The sequence below is a fragment of the Oncorhynchus kisutch genome, linkage group LG24, assembly GCF_002021735.2.
Source record: "Oncorhynchus kisutch isolate 150728-3 linkage group LG24, Okis_V2, whole genome shotgun sequence".
Classification (NCBI taxonomy): domain Eukaryota; kingdom Metazoa; phylum Chordata; class Actinopteri; order Salmoniformes; family Salmonidae; genus Oncorhynchus; species Oncorhynchus kisutch.
The window spans coordinates 19,934,847-19,950,733 of NC_034197.2; the positions used below are offsets into that span (position 1 = coordinate 19,934,847).

Genomic DNA, 15,887 nt, shown 5'->3' on the forward strand with positions numbered 1-15,887 from the left:
AATAAATTGTTTTTTTACCCTCATCAATCTACACCCAATACCCCATAATAGTTTTTTATACATTTTTGCAAATGTATTGCAAATAACATTTACACAAGTATTCAGACCCTTTATTCAGTACTTTGTTGAAGCAATTCTGGCAGCGATTACAATCTTGAGTCTTCTTGGATATGACGCAACAACCCTGGCACACCTGTATTTGGAGAGTTTCTCCCATTCTTCTCTGCAGATCCTCTTAAACTCTATCAGGCTGGATTGGGAGCGTCACTGCACAGCTATTTTCAGGTCTCTCCAGAGATGTTCAATCAGGTTCAAGTCCGGGCTCTGGCTGGGCCACTCAAGGACATTCAGAGAGTTGTCCCGAAGCCACTCCTGCGTTGTCTTGGCTGTGTGCATAGGGTCGTTGTCCTGTTGGAAGGTGAACCTTCGCCCCAGTCTGAGCTCCTAAGTGCTCTGGAGTAGGCTTTCATCAAGGATCTCTCTGTACCTTGATCTGTTCATCTTTCCCTCGATCCTGACTAGTCTCCCAGTCCCTGCCACTTAAAAACATCCCTACAGTATGATGCTGCCACCACCATGCTTCACCATAGGGATGGTGCCAGGTTTCCTCCAGACGTGACACTTGGCATTCAGGCCAAAGTGTTCAATCTTGGTTTCATCAGACCAGAGAATCTTGTTTCTCATGATCTGAGAGTCCTTAAGGTGCCTTTTGGCAAACTCCAAGTGGGCTGTCGTTTGCCTTTTACTGAGGAGTGGCTTCCGTCTGGCCACTTTACCATAAAGGTCTGATTGGTGGAGTGCAGCAGAGATGGTTGTCCTTCTGGAAGGTTCTCCCATCTCTACAGAGGAACTCTGGAGCTCTGTTAGAGTGACCAATTGCTCGGGCAGCTAGCTCTAGAAAGAGCCTTGGTGGTTCCAAACTTCTTCCATTAAAGAATGATGGAGGACACTGTGTTCTTGGGCACCCTCAATGCTGCAGACATTTTTTATACCCTTCACAAGATCTGTGCCTCGACAGACAATTCCTTCAACCTCATGGCTTGGTTTTTGCTCTGCCATGCAGTGTCAACTGTGGGACTTTATATAGACAGGTGGGTGTCTTTCCAAATCATGTAAAATCAATTTATAAAAACATCTCAAGGATGATCAATGGAAACAGGATGCACCTGAGCTCAATTTCGAGTCTCATAGCAAAGGGTCTGAACACTTATGTAAATAAGATATTTCTGTTTTTTTTAAATAAATTCTACAAACCTGTTTTTGATGTGTCATTATGGGGTATCGTGTGTAGATTGATGAGGATTTTTTTTTTAGAAGGAGGCTGTAACATAACAAAATGTGTTAAGAGTCAAGGGGTCTAAATACTTTCCGAATGCAATGGATATATATCACTGTATATGATCCACATATATTTATTTATTTATGTTAATTTCAACCATAAAATATGGTCTTTGTGGTGACTGGGTGTATTGGTACACCATCCAAAGGGTAATTAATAACTGCACCATGCTCGTAGTTATATTCCCCCCCCCCCTCCCCCAATGAATCGATAGGTGGCTTTCCTTGCGAACCTCCCTGGTTTTTGTGGTTAAATCTGTGTTTAAAATGCACTGCTCAATTGAGTAACCTTACAGATAAGTGTATATGTTGGGTACAGAGATGTGTGGGGTGTAGAAATCATGTTAAACACTATTATTGCACACAGAGTGAGTAATTTTTACTCCTGAATTTATTTAGACGTGCCATAACAAAATCGTTGAATACTTATTGATTCAAGAAATGTCAGCTTTTCATGTTGTATTAATTTGTAAACATTTCTAAAAATCATAGTTCCACCTTGACATTATGGGATATTGTGTGTAGATCAGTGACACAAAATCTAAATGAAATCCATTTAAAATTCAGGCTGTAACACAACAAAATGTGAAACATTAAAGAGGTGTGAATACTTTCTGAAGGCACTGTATCTGTCCCAGACAACAGCACTTCATGCCATAATGTTGCTTCTCGCAGATAGAAATAGGGTTGTTCCACAAAGTAAAACTTGTGCACTAGTTATTTTGTTACATTGACAAAGTAATTTCTGAATATTATAATTTTTATTCATGTGATTAGTGATTTAATTTACGTCTGTCCCTCATTTTAAGGTCAACCCTGTTACGGGAACTGAACTCTCATTTTATTATGGTGAAACTATTCCTTTTTAAATATTATTTTCTTTCGAAATAAACATTAAACATCTTATAGTGAAATGAAAGTGTAAAAGCAGGTGAGGTTGTTCAACACTTAGAAAGAGAGGTTCCAAAATGGTTCTTTAGCTGTCCTCATAGGATAACCCTTTTTGTTTCCAGGTAGAACCCTTTTTGGTTTCAGGTAGAACCCTTCTCACAGAGGGTTGTACATGTACATTGAACTCAAAAGGGTTTTACCTGGAACCAAAAGGGTTCTACTTTGAACCAAAAAAAAAATTCTTCAAATGGTTGTCTTTTGGGGACTAATGAAAAACCTTTTTAGAGTTTAGATATTAATTTTTCTCAAAGAGTGTACTCTTATTGGCCATTTTCTGGTGTTTTGTGGTGGAAATTTGAGCATAACAAGTCGTGAAGCTTGCATTCAATTGCCACCGCCTGTTGCACACAACAAGCTTCCATTCCCCCTGTCACAAGGAGATTTATGGCTGATTTAAGATGAAATCATCAACCCTGTTACTTTATTTGGCATTCAATAGGCACTTTCTTGTCATTATTTTATTTAAACCTCTTGAAACAGAATGCTAGAATTTGTTTTTTTACCAAGTTACACATCTCAAAAGGCACCGAATTGGTAGATCGACCCAATAACGTCCTACTCTCCTACTGTCTTTCTGACTATTCTAGCCTTGACAAGCCAAATCCAACTCCACTCCTTCAAGTAGGACTATTATTCACTTAACAGTGGAATGCTTAACAGGATAGGAATACAAATGAAAGAGTTTTAAAATAGCATGATCACAAACAGAGGAGAGAAGTTTTACCTGATGTGTCTCCATATGGCTTTGGTGGTTTGACAGTCTCCCCTAGACTGACGCTGGCCTTGGTGGTGCTCAGCCTTCTGGGGTGAGGGGTGGTCACCACTGCGAACGTCCTCTGGGGGCTCTTGGTGGTGGTGGTGGTGGTAGTGACCATGGCAGTGGTCAAGGCCTTGGTGGACAGTGTGGAGTTGGCTGCCGTTTTACCCTCACCGTTTTCAAAGTTGTCCTCTGTCCCCGTGGGTCCCCAGTCGATATATCCGGCCACCGTCGTGGTCCTGCCGTCCTGAGATTTGTCATCGCTGTCCCATTTCAGCTGCCTCCTCGCCCTCAGTAACAACCTCACCACGTCTGTTTTGTGCCCCATGGGAAGATCTAGCACCGCTGCTAAATCCCCCACCTCGGTGGATGTGTATTTCAACCAGCACTCCTTACATGGCTGTCCTTTATGTGCCAGTCTCCTGTGCTTTTGACCCCTGAACTTTGGCCCTGGCCCTCCCATATTGTCTGGCGGTGGGACGGGGTTGAGGAGCCGGTGCGCCAGCGGCCTCACTGTCCTCCAATGGAGCATGTTGGGAGTATCCCAGAGGGGCGCCGAGCGGGGCCGGGTACGAGGCACAGGTTTGGGGATGAGCTTGATTCCTAGGCCCTGACTGAGGGGGCTACACAGGGAAAAATCCAGGGTGAGGTGGGTCATGGCCAGGAGGATCCACACCCGAAGCCCTACACAGCTCCCCGGCCGTAAAGCCGACATCTGACTGGGGAAAAAAGGACAGAGGACATTTTAGATTTCGCATTGGTTCACATTTAAAACCAAAAGGGATAGTAGTAGTTTTGTAGATGAAGGGTTGGTTTCCCAGACATGGATTCAGCCTAGTCCTGGACTAAAAAGCACTTTCAATGGTTTGAACATGTTTTTTAGTTCAGGAGTAGACCTAATCTACATTTGAAAACCATCCCAAAGTGCTTTTTAACTGAGAGATTGACACCACTGAAGTTATGTTGATGGAAATCTAATCACCTAGACGATGAAACTGTTCTAGGTCTGCATCTGTATTCCGCACTGACCTGCTTCTCAGGCAACTTTCTGCTCTCTGACTAAGTCAACTCTGGCAAATTGAACTCCGATAATAATTTGTTTAGCGGAGCACCTGACATTACAAGGGTCAAACACAAAATAAATGGTGTAATTCATTTTCAAAGATTACGGCTTTAACCTCTATTGCTATGTCCTGTCAAATGCAGCAAGGATTTATCCTTGATTTTAGAGGTTTACTTTTTCAATCCCGTCATGATTAACTGTCGAAGGACAAGGTCAGCCCTATTTTAGCTGATCATAATATTCAGCATAATCATGTAGTATAGAATGTCATCTTGATTCCCAAAGGGCAATTTGATTATGCTGAGAGAGCACTGAAAGATGTCATATAATATAAAGTCAGAGTTAGACATGGCTTGATGTGAATATGATATTGAATATGAAAACGTAAAGCATACACAGCGAGGCGACTTTGTGCTTATAAAATATCAACAACAACGTGCTTCTCCACCTGCATTGCTTGCTGTTTGGGGTTTTAGGCTGGGTTTCTGTACAGCACTTTGAGATATCAGCTGATGTACGAAGGGCTATATAAATAAATTTGATTTGATTTGATTTGAACAACAGACTTCAAATCTCTTCCTTATATGGGTATGTCTCAAGGGAGGGCATGGTGGTCGTATTGGCAGATTTTAACATTTTGTTTTTGTTGTTATTGATATCTGTAAACAGGACACCGCCCCACTACTATCTTTTTACATTAAAATGAATACATTTTGTATCACTTTAGTCATCATCGTCATTAAAACTGCATTCATACTAGTATTGTCTCAACAAAAAGAGTCATTTAAAACCTTTACATTTTAACAACTGTGAAATTGTACCCTGTTCACAAATCTTCGCTTATTTCACAATCCTGACTAGAAGATAAAGAAGAATTGATCTGCTGAGTGCAACCTTCTATGACCACCATGTGATAAAGCAAAACTTGATTCCAGAGGGAACAACCTCATCATGAGGTATCTCTAATCGTTATTGTCCTTGGTCAATTTATGTCAGCACCAAGGCGTTGCAGAACAAAGCAGGTATTGTAGTGAATAGGTACACATGTCGTAAGGGGACATTACATTTTCAAGACAATCAACAACTTACATCAACTCATTTCGTATCATGACTTTAAAAAAAAATTCAGTACTTCAGGGTTAATTGCTTTAACCTTTCCATGGACCACCTTTTTAAGGAACAAATGTACAGTTGAATTGCACAACTAAACCAGGACTACTGTAAACAAAGTCACGTTAAAAGAGGCAACCACCCACCCACTGAATCATGAGACTGTAAACATAGTGAAAGTAAAATGAGACTCTGCACACTAACCAGCAGTTGTTTTCCATGCCAGTTTTTAGAATCACAGTCATCATCAAACATCAAAAAAGCAAAAATGCACAGTGGAGGAAAAATAACTGTGATTCATTGTGTGAGGTCCTTTTGAAGTTCTGAGAGAATACATCAAGTTTCTCATCGGAAGTCCCATATGGCGGCGCACAATTGGCCCAGCATCATCCGGGTTAGGGGGGAGTTTGGCCGTCATTGTAAATAAGAATTTGTTCTTAAATGACTTGCCTAGTTAAATAAAGGTTAAATAAAAATAAATGGTAATGTCTGGTGACTTGGATTGGTCCTGCTCTCAAGCCAAATTGTGTTAACTTCCTAAAAAATACACTTGAAGTGGGCTCTGAAATGAGTATAATCTCCAATAAGGGAAGCAGTTGTTTCCCGTCCTGAGTAATATCGATTCTAGCAGGGGATGGGAATGTTTAATGACCACCTTGGTTCAGCATGTACCCCACTGCTCTACTGGGTTCCAACACAGCCACAGGGAAGAGTGTTCTGTTACAGCCCTATCTGAGTGTGAGTTATCATGAGTATTAAAGGGAAAGGGTTGTTGTACAGATGTAGGATCTTAATTTGCAGGAATGCAGGACATTTAGAACATGTTGTGTATTTGACCTTTAAAAATGATTCTGAAGTTTGTCATTTCCACTTTGACATTTTTGACAGATTTTCCTTTATGAAAAATGTATCAAACCCCTACAAAAATGTCCATGAATTATACACATAATAATTCACATTTTGTGTTGCTGCAGGATTATTTTCCTGCTGCAGAAAACTGGCTCAGATTAAGATCCTACATCTGTAGGTCTAATGGTTGCCATATCTAGCCACATTCCCTGTTACAGTCGGTCATATTGATCACCTACTGTGCCGTAATCAGGAATGTGCTCTGTGAAAGCAGTAAGGTCATTGTAATTGGGGATTGTAAACAGGATGACATATGAAGCTTGATAGATACCTCTGCATCATTAGCATTAGCATCTGATTCGCGCCGCCATCAAGGAAAGGGAGCATGGCTATTGGCAGAAAGAACTCTGTGGGCTTAAATTACGATTTCCCAGGATTTGAATTTGTTTTATAATACAGTAATCTAAATATATATTCTATAGGTGATGATGTTGGTGATAGCGAAAGCCATCAAAGGAGAGGATAGCCCTCTAGCTTATAAGTATCATGATCAGCTGACATTGACATTCAGCTTGACACTTGTGACCAGATTTCTCTATGGGAGTACAAACTCACAGCATGGGAAAGTTATTCTGCTTTGAAAGTTGATACATTTGTTATCCCACTTAGGAAACAAGTAGGAGAAAGGGCCCTTTGAAAGATTTGTATGAGATTTTCACACTTTCAAGAGACACTTTCTTGTCTTTGTTTATGCCCATTCAGAAGGTAGCAGGTTGCCTAGAGAGTAGAGGTCGACCAATTAATCAGAATGGCCGATTAATTAGGGCCGATTTAAAGTTTTCATAACAACCGGAAATCGATAATTTTGGACGCCGATTTTGCAGTTTTTTTTTTTTTACACCTTTATTTAATCTTTATTTAACTAGGCAAGTCAGTTAAGAACACATTCTTATTTCCAATGACGGCCTAGGAACGGTGGGTTAACTGCCTCGTTCAGGGGCAGAATGACAGATTTTCACCTTGTCAGCTCGGGGGACCCAATCTTGCAACCTTACAGTTAACTTGTCCAACGCTATAACGACCTGCCTCTCTCTCGTTGCACTCCACAAGGAGACTGCCTGTTATGCGAATGCAGTAAGCCAAGGTAAGTTGCTAGCTAGCATTAAACTTATCTTACAAAAAACAATCACAATCACTAGTTAACTACACATGGTCGATGATATTACTAGATATTATCTAGCGTGTCATGCGTTGCATATAATCTGACTGAGCATACAAGCATACAAGTATCTAAGTATCTGACTGAGCGGTGGTAGGCAGAAGCAGGCGCGTAAACATTCATTCTAACAGCACTTTCGTGCATTTTGGCAGCAGCTCTTCGTTGTGCCTCAAGCATTGCGCTGTTTATGACTTCAAGCCTATCAACTCCCAAGATGAGGCTGGTGTAACCGATGAGAAATGGCCGGCTAGTTAGCGTGCGCTAATAGCGTTTCAAAAATCACTCGCTCTGAGCCTTGGAGTGGTTGTTTCCCTTGCTCTGCATGGGTAACGCTGCTGCTTCGAGGGTGGCTGTTGTCGTTGTGTTCCTGGTTCGAGGCCAGGGAGGAGCGAGGAGAGGGACAGAAGCTATACTGTTACACTGGCAATACTAAAGTGCCTATAAGCACATCCAATAGTCAAAGTTTAATGAAATACAAATGGTATAGAGGGAACTAGTCCTATAATTCCTATAATAACTACAACCTAAAACTTATTACCTGGGAATATTGAAGACTCATGTTAAACGGAACCACCAGCTTTCATATGTTCTCCTGTTCTGAGCAAGGAACTTACCTTAATGTTAGCTTTCTTACATAGCACATATTGCACTTTTACTTTCTTCTCCAACACTTTGTTTTTGCATTATTTAAACCAAATTGAACATGTTTCATAATTTTTTTTAGGCTAAATTGACTTTATTGATGTATTATATTAAGTTAAAATAAGTGTTCATTCAGTATTGTTGTAATTGTCATTATTACAAATAAATAAAATATAAAAAAATCGACCGATTAATCGGTATCGGCTTTTTTGGTCGTCCAAAATCGGTATCGGTATCGGCATTGAAAAATCATAATCGGTCGACCTCTACTAGAGAGGGCTTAAGAGGGTTGGGCCAGTAACCAGAAGTCACTGGTCCGAATCCCGAGCCGCCAAGGTAGAATCTGCCGTTCTGCTTTTGAGCAAGGCAGTTAACCCCCAACAATTGCTGACGTGGATGTCGACTAAGGCAGCCCCCCACCTCTCTGATTCAGAGGGGTTGGGTTAAATGCAGAAGACACATTTCGGTTGAATGCATTCAGTTGCAACTGACTAGGTACCCCCCTCCCTATCCCCCTTCCTTAAATCTAGATGTGCCGAAAGTGTCATTTTAAAACAAAATAAATGTAAATTTTTAATTACTCTGCCATTTTTAAAATCATATCCCCGTCCTTGACTTTTCCTAAATAAGTATACAGTATATAACACTGTTGTTAGAATCTTAATATTATAAACATAAATTGTGTTATAAGCTGTTATAAGAGGACATAGAACGCCAGTCATCGAAACTACACCTAAACTATATTGAAACTAATTTCAGACACATAATAATAGAGTTATCTTAAAGACAAAATTAAATTGACAATAGTCTAATGGGTGACAACATTATAAATTGTTAAATTTTACAAGAAAAATCTGATTAACAGCGCAGCTTGGAATTGACACAGAGGCAGGGAAACAGAGTTTCCAAAAATTTACTTTGTCAAGTCCTCCTACAGAGTTACAAGCAGGTAAGACGTTTTGATGTCTATATAGTTTCAGAAAGAGCAGATTTGGCAGTTTCCAAATCACCTATCCTTGCCAAACAACTCTTAAAAATGCTGTGATTCCATGCGCTCCACACGTGCACTCGGAACACTCAAAGCATAGTAGTCTTTGTGACTAGTTTCAGGAAACTAGGTGTATGTAGCACGTCACTACTTTAGAGGAGGCATTTGAAAGTAAACATACATTTTCGATACAAATTTGTTATTTTTGGCAGAAATACCTTCTGAAGCATGTGAACTTCCATGTGCCTTAATAATAAATGTGAATGCCATCTGTAAATATCAAATAATAAATCAATTACGGCCTAGATGGTTTAGCCAAGGAAAAAGACAGGAAAAAAGTTTTGAAATCAGTGGAATGCCCGGTGGAAGCTGAGTATGATTGCTAAGGAGATGCCGAAAATTCTGCTGTTTGATTGCAAATATGTGGATGGAGTCGAAAAGAGAACCCACAGAAGGCTGTTGTATAAATCAAATCAAATCAAAAAGTATTTGTCACATCCGCCGAATACAACAGGCGTAGTAAAAGGGCTACAAGCCCTTAACCAACAATGAGATTTTAAGAAAGATATATGTTAAAGTATTTACCAAAATGAACTGAAGTAAAAAATAAATACATTAAAAATCTAAATAAATTAAAGAGCAACAATAAAATAACAGTAGCGAGGCTCCTGTCACGCCCTGGTCTTAGTATTTTGTGTTTATATATTTATTTGGTCAGGCCAGGGTGTGACATGGGTTTATTTTGTGTTGTGTTTTTGTATTGGGGTTTTAGTAGGTATTAGGATTGTGGCTGAGTAGGGTTGTCTAGTAAAGTCTATGGCTGCCTGAGGCGGTTCTCAATCAGAGTCAGGTGATTCTCGTTGTCTCTGATTGGGAACCATATTTAGGTAGCCTGGGTTTCACTGTGTGTTTGTGGGTGATTGTTCCTGTCTCTGTGTTTGTTGTCACAAGATAGGCTGTATAGGTTTTCACGTTCCGTTTGTTGTTTTGTAGATTTATGTTATTTCATGTATCGTTCATCTTCCATTAAAGAACATGAGTAACCACCACGCTGCATTTTGGTCCGACTCTCCTTCGACGGAAGAAAGCCGTTACAGAATCACCCACCACACCAGGACCAAGCAGCGTGGTGACAGACAGCGACAGCAGAAGCAGCGAAAGGAGGAATGGACATGGGAAGACGTTTTGGATGGCAAGGGTTGTTACACTTGGGGAGAATATACTGGCGGGAAGAGATCGCCTCCCATGGGAACAGGTGGAGTCACTTAGGAGAGCAGAGGCAGCCGGAGATAGGAGCCGGCGATACGAGGGAACACGGTTGGCGAGGAAGCCCGAGAATCAGCCCCAAAAATGTATTGGGGGGGGGCTCAGGGAGAGTGTGGCAGAGTCAGGGTTCAGACCTGAGCCAACTCCCCCTGTTTATCGTGAGGAGCAGCGATCACAGGACTTCTGGACTTGGGAGGAGATATTGGACGGAAAAGGACCCTGGGCACAGCCTGGAGAATATCGCCGCCCCAAAGAAGAACTGGAGGCGGAAAAGCGGAGAGGCGCTGGTATGAAGAGGCAGCACGGCGACGCGGATGGAAGCCCGAGAGTCAACCCCAAAAATGTATTGGGGGGGAGGCTCACAGGGAGTATGGCTACGCCAGGTAGGAGACCTGCGCAAACTTCCTGTGCTTACCGGGGGGCTAAAAAGACTGGGCAGGCACCGTGTTACGCTGTGGAGCGCACGGTGTCTCCAGTGCGGGTGCATAGCCCAGTGCGGTACATACCAGCTCTTCGTATTGGCCGGGCTAGAGTGGGCATCGAGCCAGGTAAGGTTGGGCAGGCTCGGTGCTCAAGAGCTCCAGTGCGCCTGCACGGTCCGGTCTATCCAGTGCCACCTCCACACACCAGTCCTCCGGTGGCAGCGCCCAGCACCAGGCTTCCTGTGCATGTCCTCTACCCAGTGCGAGCACCACGCACCAGGCCTTCAGTGCGCCTCGCCTGTTCAGCGCTGCCAGAGCCTTCCTCCTCTCCAGCGCTGCCGGAGTCTCCCGCCTGTTCAGCGCAGCCAGAGCTGATAATCTGCATGGAGCAGCCAGAGCTGCCAGTCTGCATGGATCAGCCAGAGCTGTCAGTCTGCATGGAGCAGCCAGAGCTGCCAGTCTGCATGGAGCAGCCAGAGCTGCCAGTCTGCATGGAGCAGCCAGAGCTGCCAGTCTGCATGGAGCAGCCAGAGCTGCCAGTCTGCATGGAGCAGCCAGAGCTGCCAGTCTGCATGGAGCAGCCAGATCTGCCAGTCTGCATGGATCTTCCAGATCTGCCAGTCAGCCAGGATCCGCCAGTCAGCCATGATCTTCCAGATCCGCCAGTCAGCCAGGATCCACCAGTCAGCCAGGATCTTCCAGATCCGCCAGTCAGCCAGGATCCACCAGTCAGCCAGGATCTTCCAGATCCGCCAGTCAGCCAGGATCCGCCAGTCAGCCATGATCCTCCAGATCCGCCATTCAGCCAGGATCTTCCAGATCCGTCAGTCAGCCAGGATCCACCAGTCAGCCAGGATCTTCCAGATCCGCCATTCAGCCAGGATCCACCATTCAGCCAGGATCCGCCAGTCAGCCAGGATCCGCCAGTCAGCCATGATCTTCCAGATCCGCCAGTCAGCCAGGATCCGCCAGTCAGCCATGATCCTCCAGATCCGCCAGTCAGCCAGGATCCGCCAGTTAGCCAGGATCTGCCAGAGCCTACTACCTTCCTGAGTTTCCTCTCAATACTGGGCTTCCTCTCGGTACTAGGCATCCCCTCAGTGCTGAGCTTCCCCTCAGTGCTGAGCTTCCCTTCAGTGCTGAGCTTCCCTTCAGTGCTGAGCTTCCCTTCAGTGCTGAGCTTCCCTTCAGTGCTGAGCTACCCCTCAGTCCCGAGCTTCCCCTCAGTCCCGAGCTTCCCCTCAGTCCCGAGCTTCTACCTCAGTCCCGAGCTTCTACCTCAGTCCCGAGCTGCCCCTCAGTCCAGTCCAAGGTCGGCGGCGAGGGTCGCCAATCAAAGGACGCGTTACAGGGGGACTAAGACTTGGTTGGAGTGGGGTCCACGTCCCGAGCCGGAGCCACCACCGTGGACAGACACCCACCCGGACCCTCCCCTATGGGTTTAAGTGTGCGGCCGGGAGTCCGCACCTTGGGGGGGGGGGTGGTTCTGTCACGCCCTGGTCTTAGTATTTTGTGTTTATATATTTATTTGGTCAGGCCAGGGTGTGACATGGGTTTATTTTGTGTTGTGTTTTTGTATTGGGGTTTTAGTAGGTATTGGGATTGTGGCTGAGTAGGGTTGTCTAGTAAAGTCTATGGCTGCCTGAGGCGGTTCTCAATCAGAGTCAGGTGATTCTCGTTGTCTCTGATTGGGAACCATATTTAGGTAGCCTGGGTTTCACTGTGTGTTTGTGGGTGATTGTTCCTGTCTCTGTGTTTGTTGTCACAAGATAGGCTGTATAGGTTTTCACGTTCCGTTTGTTGTTTTGTAGATTTGTTATTTCATGTATCGTTCATCTTCCATTAAAGAACATGAGTAATCACCACGCTGCATTTTGGTCCGACTCTCCTTCGACGGAAGAAAGCCGTTACAGCTACAGTTGAAGTCGGAAGTTTACATACACTTAGGTTGGAGTCATTGAAACTCGTTTTTCAACCACTCCACAAATTTCTAGTTAACAAACTAAAGTGTTGGCAAGTCGGTTAGAACATTTCCTTTGTGCATGACACAAGTTATTTTTCCAACAATTGTTTACAGACATATTATTTCACTTATAATTCACTGTATCACAATTCTAGTGGGTCAGAAGTGTACATACACTAAGTTGACTGTGCCTTTAAACAGCTTGGAAAATTCCAGAAAATTATGTCATGGCTTTAGAAGTTTCTGATAGGCTAATTGACATAATTTGAGTCCATTGGAGGCCTGCCTTCAAACCCAGTGCCTCTTTGCTTGACATCATGGAAAAATCTAAAGAAGTCAGCCAAAACCTCAGAAAAACAATTGTAGACCTCCACAAGTCTGGTTCATCCTTGGGAACAATTTCCAAACACCTGAAGGTACCACGTTCATCTGTACAAACAATAGCACTCAAATATAAACACCATGGTACCACGCAGCCATCATACCGCTCAGGAAGGAGACGCATTCTGTCTCCTAGAGATGACCGTACTTTGGTGCGAAAAGTGCAAATCAATCCCAGAAAAACAGCAAAGGATCTTGTGAAGACGCTGGAGGAAACAGATGCAAAAGTATCTACATCCACAGTAAAACGAGTCCTACGTATATTGACAACCTGAAAGAACGCTCAGCAAGAAGAAGCCACTGCTCCAAAACCACCATAAAAAATCCGTTTGCAACTGCACATGGGGACAAAGATCGCACTTTTTGGAGAAATGTCCTCTGGTCTGATGAAACAGACAGAACTGTTTGACCATAATGACCATCGTTATGTTTAGAGGAAAAAGGAGGATGCTTGCAAGTCGAAGAACACCATCACAACCGTGAAGCACGAGGGTGGCAGCATCATGTTGTGGGGGTGTTTTGCTATAGGAGGGACTGGTGCACTTCACAAAATAGATGGCATCATGAGGCAGGAAAATTATGTGGATATATTGAAGCAACATCTCAAGACATCAGACAGGAAGTTAAAGCTTGGTCGCAAATGGGTCTTCCAAATGGACAATGACCCCAAGCATACTTCCAATGCTGTGGCAAAATGGCTTAAGGACAAGGTATTGGAGTGGCCATCACAAAGCCCTTACCTTAATCCCATAGAAAATTTGTCGGCAGAACTGAAAAAGCATGTGCGAGCAAGGAGGCCTACAAACCTGACTTGGTTACACCAGCTCTGTCAGGAGGAATGGAACAAAATTCACCCAACTTATTGTGGGAAGCTTGTGGAAGGCTACCCAAAACGTTTGACCCAAGTTAAACAGTTTGATGCTACCAAATACTAATTGAGTGTGTGTAAACTTCAGACCCACTGGGAATGTGATGAAAGAAATAAAAGCTGAAATAAATCATTCTCTCTACTATTATTCTGACATTTCACATTCTTAAAATAAAGTGGTGATCCTAACTGACCTAAGACAGGGAATTTTTACTAGGATTAAATGTCAAGAATTGTGAAAAACTGAGTTTAAATGCATTTGGCTAAGGTGTATGTAAACTTCCGACTTCAACTGTATATATAGGGGGTACAGGTACGGGGGCACAGGTTAGTTAAGGTAATATGTACATGTAGTTAGATGTAAAGTGACTATGCATAGATAAAAAACAGATAGTAGCGGCAGCGTAAAAACGGGGATGGGGGGCAATGCAAATAACCTGGTGTAGACATTTGAGCTGTTCAAGAGTCTTACGGCTTAGGGGAAGAAGCTGTTAAGAAGCCTTTTGGACCTAGACTTGGCGCTCTGGTACCACTTTCTGTGCAGTAGCAGAGAGAAAGGTCTATGACTAGGGTGGCTGAAGTCTTTGGTAATTTTTAGGGCTTTCCTTTGACACCGCCTGGTATAGAGGTCCTGGATGACAGTAAGCTTGGCCCCAGAGATGTACTGTGCCGTACGCAATACCCTCTGTAGTGCCTGGCGGTTGGAGGCAGAGCAGTTGCCTAACCAGGCGGTGATGCAACCAGGATGCTCTCGATGGTGCAGCTGTAGAACTTTTTGAGGATCTGAGGACCCACGTCAAATCTTTTCAGTCTCCTGAGGGGGAATATGCATTGTCGTCTCTCTTCACGACTGTCTTGGTGTGTTTGGACCATGATAGTTTGTTGGTGATGTGGACACCAAGGAACTTGAAGCTCTCATCCTGCTCCACTACAGCGCCGTCGATGAGAATGGGGGTGTGCTCAGTCCCCCTTTTTCTGTAGTCCACAATCATCTCCTTTGTCTTGATCACGTTGAGGTAGAGGTTGTATATCCTGGCCCCACATGGCCAGGTCTCTAGCCTCGTCCCTATAGTTTGTCTCATTGTTGTCGTTGATCAGACCTACTACTCTTGTGTCGTTGGCAAACTTAATGATGGTGTTGGAGTCGTGCTTGGCCATGCAGTCATGGGTGAATAGGGAGTACAGGAGGGGACTAAGCACGCACCCCTGAGGGGCCACTGTGGTGAGTATCGGTGCGGCAGATGTGCTGTTACCTACCCTTACCACCTGGGGGCGGCCTATCAGGAAGTCCAGGATCCAATTGCAGAGGGAGTTGTTTAGTCCCAAGGTCCTTAGCTTAGTGATGAGCTTTGAGGGTACTATGATGTTGAACGCTGAGCTGTAGTCAAAGAATAACATTATCATGTCGGTGTTCCTTTTGTCCAGGTGGAAAAGGGCAGTGTGGAGATTGCATCATCTGTGGATCTGTTGGGGAGTTATGCAAATTGGAGTCTGTCTACAGATTAAATCTTCAAGCTAAGGGCAACCATGGCATCCTTGACAGAGAGGGAGAAGTCTTCATCCATGTATACGGGTAAGAGTCTAGCTAGCTACATTATCAGATATTATACGTTTCAAATTTTGTCAGAAAGTTGTTTTCATTGCAAGTTAAAGCGGAATGTTAGCTAGCTAGATAATGTTAGCTGGCTGGCTCACTAGCTAAAGTTATGTGTAGTAAGATTATTCATTTCTCAGAAAGCCATTTGCATTGCTAGTTAAAGCCTAATGTTAGATAGCTGGCTAACATTGAACCTAGTTGGTTAGCTTTAGCTACCTGCAGATTAAGGCATGGTGGCTAGCTATGACAATCAGTTTGTATTGCTAGTAGTATCAATTGGGATTATTGCCGCATTCAAAACAACTGGAAACTGAGAACTCTGAAAGGTCTGACTTCCGACGTCAGTGCGTTCAAGACAACTGGGAACTCAGAAAAAAAATACTACAACTGGGAAAAATCAGTCATCCAACTCTGAATTCTCTCTTGGAAACTCAGGCTTCCTTCTAGAGCGCTGCATTTCCTACCTGAAGCTC

General features: G+C 43.6%; 1 protein-coding gene across 1 annotated transcript in view; it reads right to left on the reverse strand.

The window, feature by feature from the left end:
- LOC109869540 (adherens junction-associated protein 1-like) overlaps window positions 1-15,887 on the reverse strand; it is a 91,083-nt gene that overhangs the window by 40,503 nt on the left and 34,693 nt on the right. Inside the window, exon 2 of the mRNA XM_020459744.2 lies at window positions 3,014-3,765. Coding sequence (XP_020315333.1) covers window positions 3,014-3,765 — 752 coding nt within the window. The remainder of the gene's footprint in view (window positions 1-3,013; window positions 3,766-15,887) is intronic.